This window comes from Scyliorhinus canicula, chromosome 19 (assembly GCF_902713615.1).
Source record: "Scyliorhinus canicula chromosome 19, sScyCan1.1, whole genome shotgun sequence".
Lineage (NCBI taxonomy): Eukaryota > Metazoa > Chordata > Chondrichthyes > Carcharhiniformes > Scyliorhinidae > Scyliorhinus > Scyliorhinus canicula.
This window is the reverse complement of record NC_052164.1, coordinates 16,932,533-16,954,569: the sequence shown is the minus strand read 5'-3', so window position 1 is coordinate 16,954,569 and position 22,037 is coordinate 16,932,533. Positions and strand designations below refer to the sequence as shown.

Sequence of the window (22,037 nt, the reverse complement as noted above, 5' to 3'; positions counted from 1 at the left end):
GTGTGGGTGGAAACTACTGGTGGTGTTATGGGCCAGGGTTTAGAGAACTCCAAAGTGTATCATGGAGTTCACCTGACCCACAACTTTTAATAGATTGTGGTATGGGGAGCACACGGCCCACTCTACAGGTGTGGTACAGCAGAAATGGAAAAGTATTTTTAAAACAAAACAATGTTTATTCTATGAACTCAAGTTAATCTTTTTAAAACATACAGTGAACATCTTAGCAACCATTAATTCAAATACAACCCCCAAAGAATACAACACTAAGTAATTCTTTAAGCTTTCCTTTTAACATCCGTACGACTTAAAACACCTTTTACCAGAAGCACATCAGATTAAAGTCACTACTGTTATTAGTTTTTAATTACCAGGATCGATTTACAGTCTTTAGATTACACAGAGAGATTCATACACCTTCTGGTTGTGACTGCAGCTATCCAGCTCTGAAAACAAAACTAAAACACACCCTGCAGCCTGCTCAAAAACAAAAGTAAAAAGCTGACAGACCAGATCCACCCACTCTCTGACATCACTGCAGTAGTAAACACCCATTTCTTAAAGGTACAGATATTTATATACACACCCATTTATAAACACCCACTTCTTAAAGGTACTCTCACATGACAGTTGTTTGTTGACGACCTGTTTTTCATCAGCGGATGTAAAAATTGGACAGGTGTGTCATGGAGAGATGAGACTGAATTTTACACTGTGGGCAGGACCCATCCTCCCAACATAAACAATGGTGGCCAGCCTGCATCTTCTTGACCAGCTCAGCCACAGCAGTTTTAAGGCCATTAGGCCGCTAGTTGGCTCAAGGCTGGCCTTCCGCTCCCATCAGAGAAGAAATCTTGCCCTCCTGCCCCCGAGAGCCGTTAGCCAATCAGAGGGCTGGCAGCTCATTGGTCCTGGTGTTGCCACCAGGAGCCGAGGCCACTGCTAGGGCTGCATGCAGTCCTGAAGAGGACACACTCGCAGAGATGGAACTTCAAGGGAAGACCTGGGTCTCACCAGGGGCCATGCTGGAAACCCTAGTGGATGGATTGAGGCACCAGAATTAGGATGGATGGGGGGAAATGGAGAACCTTTGGAAAGGGGGCACTCATCCTTAACCTCCTGCCCCCCCCTCCCCCCCCCCCCCCCACTCGCCTTTGCTTAGAACATAAGAACTAGGAGGAGGAGTCGGCCATCTGGCCCCTCGAGCCTGCTCCGCCATTCAATGAGATCATGGCTGATCTTTTGTGGACTCAGCTCCACTTTACGGCCCGAACACCATAACCCTTAATCCCTTTATTCTTCAAAAAACTATGTATCTCTATCTTAAAAACATTTATTGAAGGAGCCGCAACTGCTTCACTGGGCAAGGAATTCCATAGATTCACAACCCTTTGGGTGAAGAAGTTTCTCTTAAACTCAGTCCTAAATCTACTTCCCCTTATTTTGAGGCTATGCCCCCTAGTTCTGCTTTCACCCGCCAGTGGAAACAACCTGCCCACATCTATCCTATCTATTCCCTTCATAATTTTATATGCTTCTATAATAATAAACCATTGATCACCCATTTGTTCAGATTCACCTGGTGGGCAGCACATTTATGCTAGCCTATCGTGCTGCAGTTAAAATCCTATCAGTGATGGGAGGATGTTCTTCTGCAGCCATTAACTGCCCATTTAAGGGCCTCAGTTGCCCCACAGGTGAGTGGGCTGCCCTATACATCCCCTTTTGCTGGTAATCTGCAGCCAGCATAGACAGGACTAGGTAGGCAGTGGGCCTGGTGCCATGCCACCCCACCTGTCATCCCACCTCCTCCCCCAGCGGCCGGTAAATTCCCAGCCATGATTTCTGATCACCCTTTTTCTGCCTGCACCCAAACACAATAACCTAATGTGTATGTAACAAGTCACTTTTAAATTGATTGTGACTCATACAGTAATTTTGTCCTGTTGAACTTAAAACAATTGGGTACAATCTAAATTTAAAAAACAGAGTCCGTTCTGGGTGGGATTACAGGAATCATTCCGGCACTTGTAGGCAGCCCATTGTGGGCAGGATGCAGATCGCAATCTCTGTGTAATGACCGTTGGGTATCCCAAACAAGGCCTCTGGCTGGATCTACCAGCCACGTCACATCCCGATTCTGGCAGAACACGGCTGGTAAACCATGCCCTATTAAAAAAATTTGGATCATCTGAGATAATGGGTGCAATTTATCGGAACTGAAACAGAGTCCTGTGTCGAGCACATTTAACTGGTTATTTCCCGGTGCTGGCAGTGCTGAGAAAGACCCCGCTATCTAACAGAACACTGTTTCATTTCAGGATCTCAACGGCGAGCGTCCCACCGAGGCTTCACTTAGTCCCAATTTTAAATGGCGTCCCAATCGCGAGAACCCCCCAAAGTGACCCCCCAGTACACCTATAAGGGGGTCATCAAACCTCCGCACCCCACCTAATAAGGGCATGGCACCCCCAGGCTCAATCCCCGGTGGGCCAGCCCGGCACTCTGGCAGTGGCCTTTCCAGCCTGTCAGTGCCAGAGTGGCACCCAGGTGACATTGCCAAGGCACCTGGGTGTCATCAGGGGTGCCAGAGTACCACCCTGCCCAGACCCCATCCACCCAGGTGCCGGTACGCCTGGTCCCCATTTGTGGAGACCAGTGCAAACCAGCGCTCGCTCAGGTCTCTGAGGCGTGGGGGTTACCTTGGGTAACTCCAGCAAGTGCATATCAAAGTGTTACTTACTGCCCATTGAGGGTGGGATCCAGGTTGCGGCACCTTGAGAGACCTGGCAAGCTGAGTAACCCCTAGGAGGGGCCACCCATGAGATTTACGGGCTGCGTCTCGGTTCAGGTGCGTCCGTTAGATTTTGTCCAATGTGTACTTTAAAAAAAAAATTTAAAGAACCCAATTTATTTCTTTTTTCAATTAAGGGGCAATTTAGCATGGCCAATCCACCTAGCCTGCACATCTTTGGATTGTGGGGGCGAAACCCATGCAGACACGAGGAGAATGTGCAAACTCCACACAGACAGTGACCCAGAGCCGGGATCGAACCTGGGACCTCAGCGCCATGAGGCAGCAGGGCTAACCACTGCGCCACCGTGCTGCCTGCTGCCCAATGTGTACTTAACCACTGTTGCCATTCCATGGATTCCGTAGTCTCATTCTGGAGAGTTCATCAATCTGGTGCGCCTGTCACAATAATGTATTGCCACCTTCCCCTTGGAAGGAATAAATGTTGCAGGAGAAGTGCCTTTTATGTTGTTCTAATTTTTTGAAAACGCTTCAAGCGAAACATAGGAGTGCCCAAGTCAATCTGCGGGTGTAAATTGGGGCCTAATATAATCTCTATTTCAAGCTGTGTTATGAAAATGTTCCCAAATGATCTCAGCAGATGTGCGCAGTGGGGAAAGGGCAGAAATAATAATTTTGTCATTGTGTTCCTCCCATTGAGTTGTGGGACCGTCTTAATGGACTAACGGGTCTTTTTCTTTCCTTGATTATCAGGTTAATGCCTATCTTTACAGTGATCAGTTTTCTTAGGTGAAGAGTAGTTAAGGCTGCAGCACTTTGACATAGTTTTATATACTGTTGATGTACAGTCAATTAAGCCTGATTTTTCACTTCTGTGTTCAAACTTAGTCACGCGCACTAACTAAAATATCAAGATTCGTGATTAAGCCAACAAGACCTGTGTTTTTCTCACTAAATTGAACATCACTGTGCAATAACATTGAATGGGTGCTTATTATGTAGCCAGTGTGACTTTCGGAAATTAACATTGTCATGAATTTTAAAACTATCTATTTATATTAGAGTTTGATAACACTTTACAAGTGACGGAACAGCATTTCCAAAGCACAACTGGTACTGTGCAGAACAAATATTTCTGCAAATATAAGAACAAGCAAGAAAGGATAAATTCAGAACAACTGTCCTTAAGAACTAGTGCTTCCAATTTTAACACCGGGATCCATTAGAAAACGGGGGGGGGGGGGGGGGGGGGGGGGGGGGGGAGAGGATAAGGCCATTTAAACATAATAGGCTAATATGTCAAGCTGCGCACCTTTATGTATGGCAAGATCACGACTTACAAAATGGCTCATGGGAAATCTTGCATGAGCAGGTCTGACAAAGCGGAACCTAAATATTTTTGAGATAGCAGATAGGTATCCCATCCCTTATGGAGTAGAGACTGAGAATGGATCACAGACATTAGTAATTCCGTAGGGAATCAGTCTATGCCCGTTTTATGCCAATTTTGAACTGAATTAAAGGATACTTGTCATGGATCCAGGAGCGGAGGATATTTTTACAAGCTGCAAAAGTTAGGCTGCCTTTTTTCATTTGATCAAAGATTTCCAATTGGTCTTTTCCATTCTGAATTTACAGACAGCAACTTTATCCTTGCGAATGCTCAAGTGTACCGGGGCTTTCCCATTGTCTACTGCTCGGATGGGTTCTGCGACCTTACTGGCTACGCCCGCACTGAAGTTATGCAGAAGAATTGTGGGTGCCAGTTCCTGCATGGAGCAGAGACCAATGACCAGGTTTCCGTGCAGATTGATAAAGCACTCGACAGCAAACAGGAGTTCCAAGGCGAAGTGCAGTTCTACAAGAAATCTGGTAAAATGTTTCGTCTTGGCGTGCTCATCTCCTCTCATTGCATGACTTGTGATAAGCTTGCGCCACGTTTTGTTTCAGATTTCCTTCATTTCGTGAATCAGCCAGGATAATTTATAAAGGCAACATTGCCAGCCCCAAAGGATTGGACTGGAGACGCTAGGAATTGATGGCCGATCTCCAGGACACTGCTGTGTCAAACCCTGGGGTATTAAACAAACTTGGGGGGGGGGGGGGGGGGGGGGGCGGGAATTGGACAGTGGGTCTTTTTGCTTTCCAATTAGGGAAGGTAGTGAGTCACAAGGATGGATGTGTCGGCTGACTAATGGCAAGAGAGCATCCTATGAGGGAACGTCCAGGAATGCATTTAATCACAGTTAGCAACCCTAGGCTAATATATGGCAAAATGTGTGAGAGTATACTGCACAGTGTAATACACCTGGCCACCGCACAGGAAGCGTTCTATCGGTGCCTACGTTTTCAACAATCATATATATATCTTGCTAGAAAATGCCACTTTTGTTTCAAGTTTTGAATATATTCCAGGTAACCTTTGCCTGAGATCTCAGCCTCTCTCATTTGATCAGGGTGCCCTGGTTAAACCGGATAATGCTTCCTGTACTTACCCTCTTCACCAAAGCCTGCTGGGAGCAGTGTCACTTTTTATCCATTGTCCATGTTAGGTTTTTTTAAGTTCTTTTGTTTTAGACCATCACGTGTTACCACTGCTCCCACCCCTAACCAACCTGTCTATAAGCTCGAAGCTTGCATGAAGCATTTTTGAGCATTTCTCAGAACCACAGAAGTTACGGCCACTCGGCCCCTTCGGAAAAAGCTTCCAACATTCTTATCGTGATATGTAGTCACTTTCATCCCGAAGGCTTCAACCCTTTAAAGGCTGCCTTTTGATTCTATTCTGTGGGACTCTCTCAATTCTGCTCCCTGTACAATGCTCCAGAAGTATCAGCATTGTACTTAAATGGTATTTGCCGTACAGTATCTTACGGCCAGCTCATCATTCTACCAGCAGACAACTTTAACTGGGATTGTCGAATTGACCCGCATCAAGCTCACTCTGTCCAGTATCTATGTTTTATCATCCTGTTCTAGATGCTTTTGCCATCCCACTTTTCTCAATAGATATCGAGCTGCCTTACTTTTTGTTATGGGTCAGGTTTAGAGAACCCCAAAGTGTACCATGTAGTTCAACTTTTAATAGATTGTGGTATGGGAGCACATGGATCACTCTACAGCTAAGGTACAGCAGAAAATAGACCAGTGTTTTTTAAAAACAAAACAATGTTTATTCTATGAACTCAAGTTAACCTTTTAAAAACAAAGTGAATATCTTAGCAACCAGTAAATCAAATACACCCCCAAAGAATACAACACTAAATAACCTGTATGCTGTCCTTTTAACATCATAAAGACTTAACAAACCTTCATACAGGAGCAGATTAGGGTTTACATTCAATACTGAGATCTTTTTACAATTCTGAGTTCGCCAAATGATCCATAGATATTGTTTTGATGGCAGAGATCAACAGCAGTGCAGCTCACTTTTAACTTCAGATTCAGCTCACTGAAAAACACAGACACACCCAAGCTCTTTCTCAAACTGAAAGTAAAAAGCAGAATTGGAGCTCAGCTCCACCCACACTCTGACATCACTCCAGTAACATGAGCAGCTCCATTTCTTAAAGGTACATTTCTTAAAGATTTCTCCATTTGTTAAAGGGTACTCTCACATGACATTTTAAACATGTCAAATGAGTTGAATCAAATTCCTTCTCCAGGAATCTGTTGCAGTGAAAATAAGACCATAAGACACAAGAGCGGAAGTAGGCCATTCGGCCCATTCACTTGCTGGAACTCTCCAGTGTAGCGAGAGATCAGGACACTATTTTTAAATGGCTCCCGATCCCTGGAGCACTGACGCAACCCCCGCCCCCCCACCCCCTAAGCCTCAACTCACTATGAGGGGGTCCTGGGATCCCTGCACCCACCCCCAACGCCAGCGCAGGGCACCCCGGCCCGATCGGCACCGCACTAAAAATGCCAGCTTGGCACATTGGCAGTGCCAACCTGGTACCCTGGCAGTGTCCTGCCAGTTGACAGTGCCACCTGAGCACCAAGGCAGTGCCAGGCTGGTAGCCAGGTGGCACTGCCATTAAATCACGCTCATTATGTCTCAATAAGGTCACCTTTTCATTCCTCGAAACTCCAATGAGTACAGGCCCAACCTACTCAACTTCTCCTCATAAGAAAATCCCTCCATACCCAGGATCAACCCAGTGAACCTCCTCTGGACTGCCTCCAATGCCAGTAGACTTCCTTAGATGAGGGGGCCAAAACTGTTCAGAGTATTCTAGGTGTGAAAATAATTAAGTTCAGTTGCTGACCCTTTCTTGAGTAGTCAGTCCCCAAATATTTGGAAACATCCTCACCCCTTTCGAATGCAGCTGGATTGTTTTCAAGTCGGGGGCGGGGGCGAAATAAGTGGCTGGGCGTACTCTAGAAGTGCCCACAGAACTGATCTGTCAACTGTAACCTTTGAATCCTGTTGGCATCCAGAATTTCGGTGCCCTTCAGAAGCCTTTTGGATTTCATGTATCTTCCAGAGATGTCAGAGGGATGTTCTCTCAGAGATTTTTTTTGCCAACTAATTTTATTGACTGAACTACAGAAGCTGCTCACACCGGATGCTGGAAATCCAAGATGTTTTAGCAAACGCTGAGTAGGTTAGGCTACATCCGTGTAGAGAGAAACATCGTTAACTTTTCAGATGGAAGACCTTTGGCCTGCACATCTGCCTGGTCTGCTATGTATTTTCGGCATATTCTGTTTAAATTATTTTCTGAATGATACCATCGGGGCCTCACGGTAGCATGGTGGTTAGCATCAATGCTTCACAGCTCCAGGGTCCCAGGTTCGATTCCGGGCTGGGTCACTGTCTGTGTGGAGTCTGCACGTCCTCCCTGTGTGTGCGTGGGTTTCCTCCGGGTGCTCCGGTTTCCTCCCACAATCCAAAGATGTGCGGGTTAGGTGGATTGGCCATGCTAAATTGCCCGTAGTGTAAGGTTAATGGGGGGATTGTTGGGATACGGGTTACGTGGGTTTAAGTGGGGTGATCATTGCTCGGCACAACATCGAGGGCCGAAGGGCCTGTTCTGTGCTGTACTGTTCTATTATTTTATCCATTTTCCTTGTTGTATTAAATTTGGTGGTTGAGGGAGCCAGGGCTTTTCTCTTTGGAACGGAGGAGGATGAGAGGCGACTTAATAGAGGTTTATAAGATGATGAGGGGGATAGATAGTGTGGATGGTCAGAGACTATTTACTCGGGTGAATGTAGCTGTTACAAGGGGGCATAACTATAAGGTTCAGGGTGGGAGATATAGGAGGGATGTCCGAGGTAGGTTCTTTACTCAGAGAGTGATTAGGGTGTGGAATGGACTGCTTCAGTGATAGTGGAGTCGGACGCTTTAGGAACTTTCAAGCGGTTATTGGATAGGCAGATGAAGCACACCAGGATGACAGGGAGTGGGAGAGCTTGATCTTGGTTTCGGACAATGATCAGCACAACATTGGGAGCCAAATGGCCTGTTCTGTGCTGTACTGTTCTATGTTCTATGTACACCCTAACAACAGAAGGCAAACTGGGTAGCAATTGCAGGACAGTTTTTTTAAAGGAAGTCACCATTTTAATTTATTCCATTTGCTTCTTTACATTAAACATATTCAGTGAAGAAATGTCTGGGATGCACCAAATTGTTCAGCGATTTCATGCTGGGAAACTTTTGAGATCACAATTACTTTCACTTTATTAGCTGGAGAAAGGGTGACTCTGTTTTGAGGGATTGTAATCGTTAATCACCGTAACAGTACGAGTTTCTGCTGAAGCTTGTTGCCAAAGAGCTTTGTGCACCGCTAAACATGGATAAATTCAAAGTATCCCAAAGCTTGAGCATTAGTGATTCATGAGGCATCTTCACACCTGAGCAGAAGTGTGATTTATATTGATTGCCAAAAAAACTTCAGCGCCAGCACCTAATGAAGTGAAAAAGCCTGTGAAACATCACCGAATCAGTTACTGTACTGGGCAATTTTCATACCCAGACAAAACACTTGTTAAAAAAAAAAGAGATCAGTACATCGATTGGCAAAGGAGCTTGAGGGAGGCAAGGTAACACTTCATTAAATGAATAAATCCAGCATTTTGAAATTCATTCAAACATTTTATTCATTTAACAAATCATTTAAAATTATTTCTGAAACATTTTATTCTTTGTCATTTATTCAACTTAAGTAGACTTGACTGTACAACCTATCTGTACATTAAGGAAGTCTGGATTTACTACACTAACAGTCATATAATGTTATATATTTTAACGCCCAACATTGGGAAAAATCCTCCGCCTCGCCCGCCCGTCTCGGGGTTACTGATGAGGCGGAGAATCCAGCGTTGTGAAGAAAATGGGATTGGTGCCAATGCTTTTCTGATGCTCCAGCACCCCCCCCCACCCCACCGGTCCCGTCATCAGAGACCCCCTCTTCTAATGGGCTTCCTGAAAGGGGTCTCTTTTGGGGGCTTCCTGACAGGGGTCTCTTCTGGGGAACTTACTGAAAGGGGTATCTCTTCTGGAAGGCTTCCTGACACGGGCCTGTCTTCTAGAGGCTTCTGACAGGGGTTTCTTTCCTGAGGGGCTTCCTGAGCATTCTCTTTTCTGAGGGGTCTGTCGGGGGGGTCTCTTTATTTAGGGGGACTCTTAAGGGGCACCATAGCAAAGAGTGAACCCACCACATTCTGGTCCTTTGTTAGAGCAAACCAGAGCTAATCTCATCGCCCTGCTCTCTCCCCTTATCTCCTTCATACATTTATGCCATTGTTCCTAAACTAAAATGGTCTATGGCTCAGTAACTCCTTGTGCTAAAACATTGAGCAGCACCCTAGCACAAGTGTATAGCACTGTGGCTTCACAGCGCCAGGGTCCCAGGTTCGATTCCCGGCTGGGTCACTATCTGTGCGGAGTCTGCACCTTCTCCCCGTGTCTGGGTGGGTTTCCTCCGGGTGCTCCGGTTTCCTCCCACAGTCCAAAGACATGCAAGTTAGGTGGATTGGCCATGATAAATTGCCCTTAGTGACCAAAAAAGGTTAGGAGGGGTTATTGGGTTACAGGGATAGCATGGAAGTGAGGGCTTAAGTGGGTCGGTGCAGACTCGATGGGACGAATGGGCTCCTTCCCCAGGGTCCCAGTTCGATTCCCCGCTGGGTCACTGTCTGTGCGGAGTCTGCACGTTCTCCCTGTGTGTGCGTGGGTTTCCTCCGGGTGCTCCGGTTTCCTCCCACAGTCCAAAGATGTGCAGGTTAGGTGGATTGGCCATGATAAATTGCCCTTAGTGTCCAAAATTGCCCTTAGTGTTGGGTGGGGTTACTGGATTATGGGGATAGGGTGGAGGTGTGGGCCTGGGTAGGGTGCTCTTTCCAAGAGCCGGTGCAGACTCGATGGGCCGAATAGCCTCCTTCTGCACTGTAAATTCTATGATCTTCTGCATTGTATATTCTATGTTCTATAACCAGCTACAGAGAAAATGTTATCCTAAACTTTCCTAACTCCGGCACTGCCAGTTTGAACTAATGGCCCTTCCTTTGAATACTTGACAACCAGAGGAAATAGTATTTTCCTGTTCTATCTAAGCCGTCTTTATCATTTTACAACCTTCCTTTTAGGGTTTCACTTAGCAATCTCTCCCCTTTGGAAAATAATTAGCACCGCGGCCTCACAGTGCCAGTGACTGTGCAGAGTTTGCACATTCTCCCATGTCTGCATGTCCTCCGGGTGCTCCGGTTTCCTCCCACAGTCCAAAGATGAGCAGGCTCAGTGGATTGGCGATGCTAAATTGCCCCTTAGGGTGGGGTTGTAGGAATAGGGCGGTGCATTGGGCCTTGGTAGGGTGCCCAAAGTGTCGGTGCAGACATGATGGACCGATTGGCCTCCTTCTGCTCTGTACGGATTCTATGACTCGAGTCCCAGGATTTGCTGGACAGCCGGAGGCAACTGCTGGGGCACTTCAAGAACAGCCAACAGGATTCAGAAATGTCACCAGGAAAGTGGTGTGTGGCCTTGCAGTCGAGGGAGGGAGGGGAAGCCTATGGCAAGAGACTCCTCCACCTTTTGGCTCTATGTAAAGTCAAAATAGTGGGCCCCTCTAACCACTGACTTCTGTTCTTATTAATTTAGTGTGGATGGAAAGCCACAATTTCTTACCCATGCAAAACTCTGGCTAAAATAGCATTTAGCACTGATGAATGGTTGAATCTTGATCTGTATATTCAAAGAAGAGACTTGCTGTTTTCCAGGGCACGTCCTTCCCATCTACTCAGAAGAATAGGCTACAATTGCAACTAGAGGAAGACAGCAGAACCTTGTTGGTATCAATTGAATCTGTTTAGGAAGTTGCGATAAGGGGAACATCTTTTACAGAACATCATTGATCAGAATTAAGTTGGCAATCAACTCAACATTGGGAATAACCTTTGTGGTTATACTTACGTGTTACCGACACTAAACCATTCAATGTATGATCATTCAAGAAGGAATCATTTATACATTTTTTTGTGTGTGCTTCATTTTTGAACAGGTGTTTGTGCACACCCCTCATTGAGATTGCTGAATCAGAATTGCCTTCTTCAGAATACAACACCTCACTAAAAGCTGTTGATTGTTCTTTTCTCTGTTCTCCATTTACAGGCACTGCATTCTGGTGTCTGCTTGACATCGTACCCATTAAAAATGAGAAGGGGGAAGTTGTGCTGTTCCTGGTCTCCTTTAAGGATGTCACAGATTCCCGAGGCAAAAGCCACCAGGGAGACGGGAAGGAAGGTAATGGGGCTTGATACGGTTACTTGCTCTTTCTCTGTTTTTACACAAAGGTTTTCACTTCTGTTCAATCTGACATCAGTTCAACATTCACATAAATAATTGTTTCTTGGTAAAGGTTCAGTAATTATATTGCTATCCCTTTAGTATAGATATGGGGCTGGATTCTCCGCCGCTCACCGCCAGTAGTAGAGTTCCCAATGTCCGTCCCCCCCCCTGCTGACGCCAGGGTCGAGGTTCATGCCCGCGCCCAGCAGGAGGGTGCTCTGCAAGTGTATTTGGATCCTATTAATGGGCCATGCACCATATTCGCCACGCCTGCCTGATATTCTGGTCCTCTGTGCCGGGAATCATATGGGTGAGAATTGGTACATAAACATCAAGCTTTGATTGACAGCTCCTGGACCACTTCAAATAGAGTTTGAAGGTGTGGCAGGGGGGGCAGTGCTGAATGGTGCTGTGGGGGCAGTAGGGGGGCTCAGCTGCAGGACCTCATTGTGGCGGGCCAATAGTAGGGTTCGCTAAGGAATCCCTCACAATCCTGCCATGCAAAAGTGTGCATGATCAAGAAGTGGGAATTGCTTCCTGATTTTTGCTTCCAGTGGGACTGCAAATCAGGTGCAATTCAGCTCCAGCGATGAACATACAGCTGGATTCTCCAATTTTGAGGCTATGTCCGGAGCATATGTCTAGTATTGCGACCAAAAAGTCGACACCACCCCCGCACCGATGCTCCGCCTCCACATCGATGCTCCGCCCCCGCACCGATGCTCCGCCCGGTTGGGGACTAGCAGCTGCGCCACGTAAAACCCCTGGCTTTGCCTGCAGATACGGAAGGAGAATTCCTGGCCCGTGGCCACGCATACGCATGGCGGCGACCCCCCCGCCCCGACTGTGGCGGCGCTGGACACAGTCCGCAACCGCCACATGAGGTTCGCGGAATTCAGACCACAAGTGATCCACGCCATCAGGAAGTCGGCTCATCGGGGATGGGGCATTGGGGAAGGGCCTTCAGGTGACATCCTGAGGACATTCTAACGGCGTGCGGCGTACTCACCAATGACGCTGTTTTGGAGGGGGTGGAGCATCCGAAAAACGGCGCCGCCCCCGATTTCAGCGTCAAAAGGGATTTTCTGGCCAATCAGCGAATGCGATTCCAGCGTCAGCAATCGGAGGCTCCAACCCTATCCATAGAGGTAGTACTGGATGTCACTGCCCATTCTGTCGGACCGAAACTTAACAGAATGTTGTTTAATTTATGACATACTGATATCTATGACTTAATAATGTTATTACGCCATGTTAATATTGCATCAAAACATCTCTCCCATATGTTACCTTATGTTTGAGCACAGTCAAGTACCTTGGGCTGGATTCTGCGGTCGTCGACACCGAAATCGCGTTCGCCGATCGGCTGGAGAATCACAGTTCCCGACCAAATCGGGGGCGGCGCCACTTTCGCGATGCTCTGACCCCTCCAAATTGGCGTACTCGTCTCAACGCCCTCAGGAAATTGACTGATGCTCCGTCCCTGACCAGCTGACTTCCCGACGGCGTCAGTCGTGCGTGGTCTCATCCGTCGGGAACTCGGCGTGGCGGCTGCGGACTTAGTCCACTGCCGCCACAGTCGGGGAAGGGCCGATCCGCAGGCAGAGGGGGGACATTATCAGGGGCTCCGGGCACTGGGGGGCACTGTAGGTGGGGGGGGGTGGGGGGTGGTGGCTGGTCCAGTGCACATGAGCCGGCCAAAGAGGGGGACTATTTCGCGGGCCAGGTCCGCGGGCGGCCAGTGCCATGTAGCACGGTGGCGGCCTGTAATTCTCCGGGCCGTATCGGCAGCTAGAGCCGGGTGCTGAGCTGTGCCGGCATGCTAGCCCCCGGCCAAATGGAGGATCCTGGCCATTTTACGCTATTGTTTCTGTCGTAAAACTCCACCGTTCCCGTGGGAACATAGCCTCAGAATCGGAGAATCCAGCCCCTTATTCTTTAGCTGCAAGTTTCAAATTATTAATATTTTTTATAAAGTTGCTTTTCTGAAAGTTTGTCTTTCAAAGGGATTCTTATTCTTTCTTACCCCAACAAATTTTCAATTGTGCTACATTTAGTATCTTTAATTTACACAAAATGCCTGCACCATTTTAGATCATCACTTCTGAGACAGTATTTACAGATTGTGGAACACCACGGTGCCTGAGTGATTTAAAGGCATACACTTTGAATACCATTCTATAGCATGTCTCGCCTCCTAACATCAACAAGTGGAGCTATAATGTGATCTGTCATTAATTACCCACGTACTGGGAATTAAGGATAAATTCGGATAGTCAAAGGATAATGCAATATGATGGGGTGTCATGAATTCAATGTAATATTCTTTTTCTTTACATGACATCCTTAAAGTTCAGTTATTTTTGACTCTTGAGGGAATGTGATTGCGCTTTAAGAAATTAGCATTTCAATGTTTTGTGAGAATTTAGCCATTATTATGAACTGTTTAGCATGCAGAAATTAGCTCAGTTAAAGTTTCAGATAAAGGAATTTGAACCAAATTTTATTTGCTGATATATCAGAGAGTAACTTCACCCTCTCAGTGCCTGTTAGTGTTTTGTACTGGATGACATTTCAGCTTGTATAGACCTGCAATAGCATTGAGCTTGGTAGGGGAAGCCAAGGGTAGATCTTACTCATAATTCTTGCCATGTCCATCCTCTCAGGTGAACATAAACAGAAGAATGCAAGAAATAGGAGCAGGAGTAGGCCATTTGGCCCCACGCACTTGCTGCGCCATTCAATAGGATCATGGCTGAACTGATTGTAGCCTTAACTCCACTTCCTCAACTGCCCCCACTGTCCCTTGACTCCCTTGTCAATCAATAATTTGTCTCACTCAGTCTTTTTTTAAAAACTGTTTTTATTAAAGCTTTTTCAAACAGAATTTTTGCATAACTAATAACAGAAAAATAAATGAAAAAATATTTAACAAAACTAGGTAGCTGTTGTCATTATGCAAAAAGAAAATATGCATTAAATAGACAGTTCTCCCACCTAAACCACCCGACCCCCCCCCCCCCCCCCCGCCCCCCACCCCCCCAATTGCTGCTGCTGCTGACATTTTACTGCTCCCCGAGAAAGTCAAGTCGAGGTTGCCACCGCCGGGAGAACCCCATCAAGGACCCTCTCAAGGCAAACCTTATTCGCTCCATGCTGAGGAACCCAATCATATCACTGACCCAGGTCTCCACATTCGGGGCTTTCGATCTCTCCACATTAACAAGATCCGTCTCCGGGCTACCAGAGAGGCAAAGGCCAAAACCTCGGCCTCTTTCGCTTCCTGCACTCCCGGATCTTCTGACACCCCAAAGATCGCTATTGTTGGACTCAGCTTCACCCGCGTGTCCAAAATCTTGGACATAGCCCTCGCAAAGCCCTGCCAGAATTCTTTAAGGGCCGGGCATGCCCAGAACATGTGGACATGTTTCGTCAGACTCCCTGAACATCTCGCACAGCTGTCGTCCACCCCAAAGAACTTGCTCACTCTCGCCGTCGTAATGTGAGCCCGGTGTACCACCTTAAACTGAATTAAGCTGAGCCTGGCACACCATGATGAAGAATTCACCCTGCCCAGGGCATCAGCCCACAGGCCCTCATCCCGCTCTTCACCTAGCTCCTCCCCCCACTTGCCCTTCAGTTTCTCCACTGAGGCTTCCTCTGCCTCCTGCAGCTCTTGGTATATGTCCGACACCTTCCTCTCTGCTACCCAGATGCCAGACACCACCCTGTCCTGTATCCTTCGAGGGGGTAGCAACGGAAATGTCCCGACCTGTGTTTTGTAAAAGTCACGGACTTGGAGGTATCTGAAGGCATTTCCCGGGGGCAGGCTGAACTTCTCCTCTAGCGCCTTCACGTTAGGGAAAGTCCCACCTATATAAACAGGTCTCCCATCCTTCTAATGCCTGCCCTATGCCAGCCTTGGAGCCCCCCCGTCTATCTTGCCCGGAGCAAATCTATGGTTGTTCCATATCGGGGTCCAAACTGAGGCCCCCTCCTCCTTCTTGTGCCTCCTCCACTGTCCCCAGTCCCTCAGTGCCGTCGTCACTACCGGGCTTGTGGTGTATGTGCCGGGGAGAATGGCAGTGGTGCCGTTACCAGTGCCACTAGGCTGGTGCCTTTGCATGACGCCGCCTCTAGCCGCCGCCACGCCAACCCCTCCTCCATTACCCATTTCATAATCATGGCCACATTAGCCGCCCAATATTAGTCTTTTAACTCACGGGGTCTTGTTTGCCCACACAAATCCCGTAATAATCCTGTTCACCTGCTTGAAAAAGGATTTGGTGATGAAGATAGGAAGGCACCGAAAAACGAACAGGAATATGGGGAGAACTGTCATCTTCACAGTCTGCACCCTTCCCGCCAGGGAAAGCGGGAGCATGTCCCAACTTTTAAAGACTCCCTCCATCTGCTCTACAAGCTGCGATAGATTGAGCCTGTATAGGGCATCCCAGTTCCTAGCCACCTGTATACCTAGGTAACAAAAACCTCTCTCCACCATCTTGGGCGGGAGCTCCCCCAGTCTCTCCTCCTGACCCCTAGCATGGATTACAAACAGCTCACTTTTCCCCACGTTCAACTTGTATCCCGAGAAGCTCCCAAAGTCCCTTCGGATCCGCATGACCTCCCCCATCCCCTCTATCGGATCCAAAATATACAATAGCAGGTCGTCTATGCCCCAATTCGGGGTATAGATGTCCAGTTCCTTGAAGTCCTCAGCGCTATGGCCAACGGCTCAATTGCCAGGGCGAATAGTAGCGGGGACAGGGGGCACCCCTACCTCGTCCCTCGGTGCAGCCTAAAATACTCCGACTTCAGCCGGTTCGTGGATACACTCGCTGTGGGGGCCTGATACAGTAGCTTGACCCACCCTATGAATCCCTCACCAAATCCAAATCTACCTAACACTTCCCACAGGTACTCCCATTCCACCGGTCAAAGGCTTTCTCTTCATCCATTGCAGCCACTACTTCTGCGTCTCCTCCTTCTGAGGGCATCATAATAATATTCAGGAGCCTCCTCACATTTGTGTTCAATTGTCAGCCCTTGATGAAACCTGTCTGATCCTCTGACGGGACACAGTCCTCTATTCTGGTAGCTAACATTTTTGCCAGCAGTTTGGCATCCACATTCAGGAGCGATATTGGCCTGTAGGACCCACAGTGAAGTGGATCCTTCTCCCTCTTCAAAATGAGCGAGATCAATGCCTGCGACATCGTCGGGGGGAGGGTTCCTCTCTCCTTTGCCTCATTAAAAGTTTTTAGCAGGAGTGGGCTCAGTAGCTCATAGAATTTCTCATAAAATTCTGCTTAGTCCGGTCCAGTGCCGGATCCAGGACAGTATTAAAATCCCCCCCATGATCAAGTTACTTGACTCCAAGTCCGGGATTTTACCCAACATGCGCCTCATGAATTCCGTGTCACCCCAGTTCGGGGCATAGACATTCACTAACACCACCCGGGCCCCCTGCAGCTTGCCACTCACCATAATGTACCTGCCCCCCCCTTGTCCTCCACAATACACCCTGCCTCAAACGCCACCCGTTTGCTAACCAGAATTGCCACCCCCCTGGTCTTCGAGTCTAGCCCTGAATGGAACACCTGACCTGCCCATCCCCTCCTCAGTCTCGTTTGGTCAGCGGGTTTTAAGTGAGTCTCCTGCAGCATGGCCACGTGCGCCTTTAATCCCTTTAAATGCGAGAACACGCGGGCCCTTTTGACCGGCCCGTTCAGGCCCCTCACATTCCTCGTGATCAGCCTGGACGGGGGGTTGACTCCCCCCCCCCCCCCCCCCCCCCATCCCTGCCGACTAGCCATCACTCCAGCCCTCCCGCAGGGGGCCCCCCAACCCGCCTTCTCCTGGACCTTCTGAGACTCCACCATCTTTTCCATGGAGGCCTTCATAGGGGCCAGCATCTCCGTCTTCAGCTCTGCGAAGCAGCTTCTTAAAAACTCTTGCTGCTCTCTCAACCACTGAGCCCACACTGCTTAGTCCGCGCCGCCCGCCATTTTGTCCTCCCGGAACCGCTTCACTCGCTTCCCTGCATTGGCTCTTTTAACGGCCCCGCTCCTGGTTCCCTCCATGCAGGAGTGAGGGGAACCTCTCCAGCGTCCTTTGCCACGCCGGGAAACACCACCAAAGTGCCATTGCCGCTCCGTTTAAAGGCCCAAAATTCCGATCCTGGCAGGAGCTCCTGCCGTGTGCGCGACCTATTCGGACATGGCCGCTACCGGAAGTCCATCACACTCAGTCTTAATTATATTCAATGACCGAGCCTCCAATGCTAGCTGGGGAAGGGAATACCAAAGACTAATGATCGTATGAGAGAAAAGATTCCTCCTCAGGTCCATCCTAAATGGGACACCTTAGGCTGGATTCTCCATTCCTGAGACTAAGTGTTGACGACGGGGCAGGATTCGTGGACTTTCACGACTGCAAAACTGGCGCCGAACCTGGGCTGATTCAGCTACAGCGGAGGGGATAGCACCCAATTGGAACACAATTGATGCCAATGAAAAATGGTGGGGGATTCGCCAGGTCTGGGAATTATACTCAGGAGGCTGACAAGCTGCAGCCGCGTATACACGTTACAATCCCCACACACACTCATCCCAGCCAACAAAATGGCACTGTTTGTGCTGGAGCATGCCCATACAACTGATGGGTCAGCGGGGGCCAAAGGTCACTTTGGGGATGTGGGGGTGTGGCCTGTGGGGGGGGGGGGGACATCTATATAACTCGAGACCCTAAGTTTACAGTGGGCTGTCAGCGGCGTGCGCAGCTGCATGGTTGCCTTTCTGGCTGCGGCAATGGTGTTTCGTGCCCGACCCCACAGCCCACCTCCTGGCCACCCCCAGCTACTCCCCCCTGGCCCTGGCAGAAGCCCCCCCCCCCCCCCCCCCCCAGCCAGCGGCACAACTGTCAGCAAACTATGGCGATGTTGGACACTTTCCATGCCCCCTCTCTCTCCACGATGCCGATTTCATGATTTTTTAATGCAAAAGAGAACCTCGCCCTCGCCCTCGGGAACAGGGCCCATCGGAGGTGGAGAATCGCAAAGGCCCCGGAGAATACTGGGTCAGGTCTGCTAATCGTATGAAAACGGTGTTAACTGTACGTGCTTTCCGGAGCACAGTGAAGCTGCTGTCGAGGCACCGGAAAATTGCGATTTGGCGTCAAATCAGCGCCCACCGTGAGTTTGGCGTCGGAATCTATTTTCTGCCCAAACGTGTTTCCCGATTTCAGCGTCAGCCAACGGAGAATCTGCCTCTTAATTTTGAATTATTTGTGCCCACTTGCTCTGGGTTTCCCCATGAGGAGAATAATCGTCTCAGCATCTCCCCTGTCAAACCCCCTCAGAATCATCTATGTTTCAATAAGGTCACTTCTCATTCTGCCGAAGCCTAATCAGTATAGGCCCAGCTTGCTCAACCTTTCCTTGTAAGATAAACACAACATCCCAGAAATCAGCCTGGTGCGCTTTTTGAAGTAGAGAATCGAAGTTCACTCTGTTGTGTCGGGGACAATCTTCTTCCTTCAATCAAAAATAATGTGGCAGCACGGTGGCGCAGTGGGTTAGCCCGGCTGCCTCATGGCGCCGAGGTCCCAGGTTCAATCTGGGTCACTGTCCGTGTGGAGTTTGCACATTCTCCCCATGTTTGCGTGGGTTTCACCCCCACAACCCAAAGATGTGCAGGTTAGGTGGATTGGCCACACAAAAAATTCCCCTTAATTGGAAAAAATGAATAGGGTACTCTAAATTTTAAAAAATAATAATACTTGGTCATTCTCACATTTACCCAAACATTCTGATCTCGGATAGCCAGACGTACCCATCAAGGTGAGCTACCGGACCCTGTAAAGGTCCCAAAGCAATGACTCCTTGGGCATTTCCTGGGAAGTTTGAACTTCTTTGGGGCAATTTCCCTGATTCCCAGGACCTTCCAAAATGCTTTTAACTCTGTGGGTTAGAGTCAGAGACTTCAGGTGGTTCTGACTTACTTAACTGGATTGTTACCCAGGATGCATTGGGGAGGAAAATCCTAGTCTAATTCCTGGGTAGCTAAACACTGCCACCCACTGATTTTCCACTCGCACCCCCCCCCCCCCCCCATGACCTACCCATCCAATGACTCTCCAACCTCACCTAACTAGACCCCACCATTCAAATATCCCGCCAATCACCTGACTTGCCCTCAACCTGACCAGACCCAACCTCACCACCCCACCCAGCCACCACCTGACCCAGTAGCCACCCAACTCCCTTACCGACTTAACCCACCCATCTACCCACTTACACAACTACATGTTAACCCATTCACTCATACACTAACATACTGGAACATTGGAACTCTTTACTTACCAGAATATGGTAGCTAGTGCTGTTAAAAAAGGCAAGTCTGCTGCTCCCTCCGAGGCTTCCTCCTCTGAGGGAGTTCTCCAGGATCCTCCACTGGAAGATCGGTCAGGAAAATCGGAGGAACGGAAGTGGGTAGTTTTTTTGTCTCAACAGGCTTGGATACAGGGGTTTCGACCCTGATCGAACAATTTGGGCCATTGTAGCTTGTGGGCGTTTGCTGCGTGTGAACTAGCTGCCATGGTTCCCTCATTATGATGCACTTCGAAAGTACACCATTGGCTGTAAAACACTTTAAGTCATTTGGTGATCACGAAAGGCTCTATGTAAATACAAGTCTTTCTTTCCTTTGGGCTTTTAAAGGAATAACTATTTTAGTATCGCTTGCAAATTTGGCGCATATCTTGAAATTTGGATCAGAATTTGATACTGCAACGGTGAGTTGACATTTGCATTCTGAACACACATGATAACATTAGTAGATATTATATCTCCCAGATCTGAAGCACTTTTGTTTAAAATCCATGTGTAAAGGGGAAGTTAATGGAGAATATATATTGTGTGTGGGCTTTGATTTTTTTTCTCTCTCTCTCTGAAATCGAAACGTTAACTCGTTTAAAAATGATCTAACACTTCCCAGTTATGGTGAAAGGAGGTAGCAGCTCTGATACTGAGGATTTGTCTGTTAGTTTGAAAGGTGAACACCGTCCTCTTTGACATTCTTGGTTTTATAAGGGACTAATAAAGTCGTGACTTGAAACGGCCCCTTAATATCTAAAAGCTTGAATTGTGGTCTTGGAATGAGCAATAGTTATGAATACCACACTCAGATTTGTTGGTGGTTTTAAACACTTCAGTCACACTGTGACATGAATATTCATGTGTGATTTGTTTTGATAATTACTCTGTACTACCTTGAGACACAGATCATAGAAAATTCATTACTGGCAAGCATATGGCAAGCTTATAATCAATTAGCATCAAAGAACTGAGACAGGGGAAACTTCAGAGAAGACAACCGAGAGACACAACAGGTATGAAAGTTCTGCACAGAACGTAGATTTCAAACTAAACAGCAACAGTAGAAAAAGGTCAGACAAGTTAAAGGTAACTTTAGGATTGGTGCCAAGATGGTCTGCATCCCAGTAAGTGACTTCCAGGTAGGGTAGTGGAACACGAAAATCATTAAAGTACAGCTCAGCGTTGGGATAGAAGTCTTCAGGGCACATTTGAAGCTGTGAGTTAGGAAAGCCAATGATCCTCCTTATTCGTATCTACCTTTTAGACTTGTATCACTTCTTTAAGCTACTCCAGACGACCTGAAGAACCGAGAAAAGCAACTAGAAACATCAAATGGAGAGGATGACTCTTTCTTTTCTGTGTCTCGTTGAAGCGCCTGGGTTCTGTTTCATCTTCTTTCATTCTTCCCAACAGAGGAAAAGCGCAAGTACAAAAAGAGTAGTGGGTCCCATTTCAGTGTTGCCCGCAGACAGGGCAGGACGGTCCTCTACCATCTCACCAGTCATCTTCAAAAACGTGACAAAAATAAAGTTACGCTGAGTAACGTGAGTATTCGCCTTTTCTAAGAATTTGCCTACTTTATTGTTCAATCTCCGAGGGTGAATATGTCTTCTAATTTTTTCCCCAATATGATGCTTGATATTGTGACTGCGTTTAATTTAAAGTTATATGGGTCTCAGTTGGGCTGGCACTTTTGCCAGGAAGGTAAAAAGTTGGTTAGGTCCTAGGACTGGCCATGATGCCTCAAATTTGAGTGAATGGTAATATAGTGTCAAAGAGCTTAGTCAAGTACAGGGCACAGAAAACATCTGCTAATAGACAGATAAGTGTGTTGTGTTTGGTCTTCTATACCTTATGAGGGAATCCACCAAACAGCTTGGCCGCGATTAACCGCTCACGGGACTAACTGTCCATGCCGTCGTGAACGCCGTCCTGTTTCACAACGACGCGAAACGGGCGCAGGCAGTAGCGATTTTGGCCCCCACAGGGGGCCAGCACGGCACTGGAGCAGTTCACACTGCTCCAGCCTTACATTCTGGCGCGGACTGGGGGTGGCGCCAACCCATGCATGCGAGTGGCGAAGCGCCAACTGACGCATGCGCGGT

The 22,037-nt window shown here is 47.9% G+C and overlaps 1 protein-coding gene across 1 annotated transcript in view; it reads left to right on the top strand.

Annotated features, from left to right (window-relative positions):
* Window positions 1-22,037, top strand: part of kcnh4b (potassium voltage-gated channel, subfamily H (eag-related), member 4b) — a 235,106-nt gene that overhangs the window by 93,158 nt on the left and 119,911 nt on the right. The window contains 3 exon segments of the mRNA XM_038779453.1: window positions 4,394-4,627; window positions 11,376-11,507; window positions 21,346-21,476. Coding sequence (XP_038635381.1) covers window positions 4,394-4,627; window positions 11,376-11,507; window positions 21,346-21,476 — 497 coding nt within the window.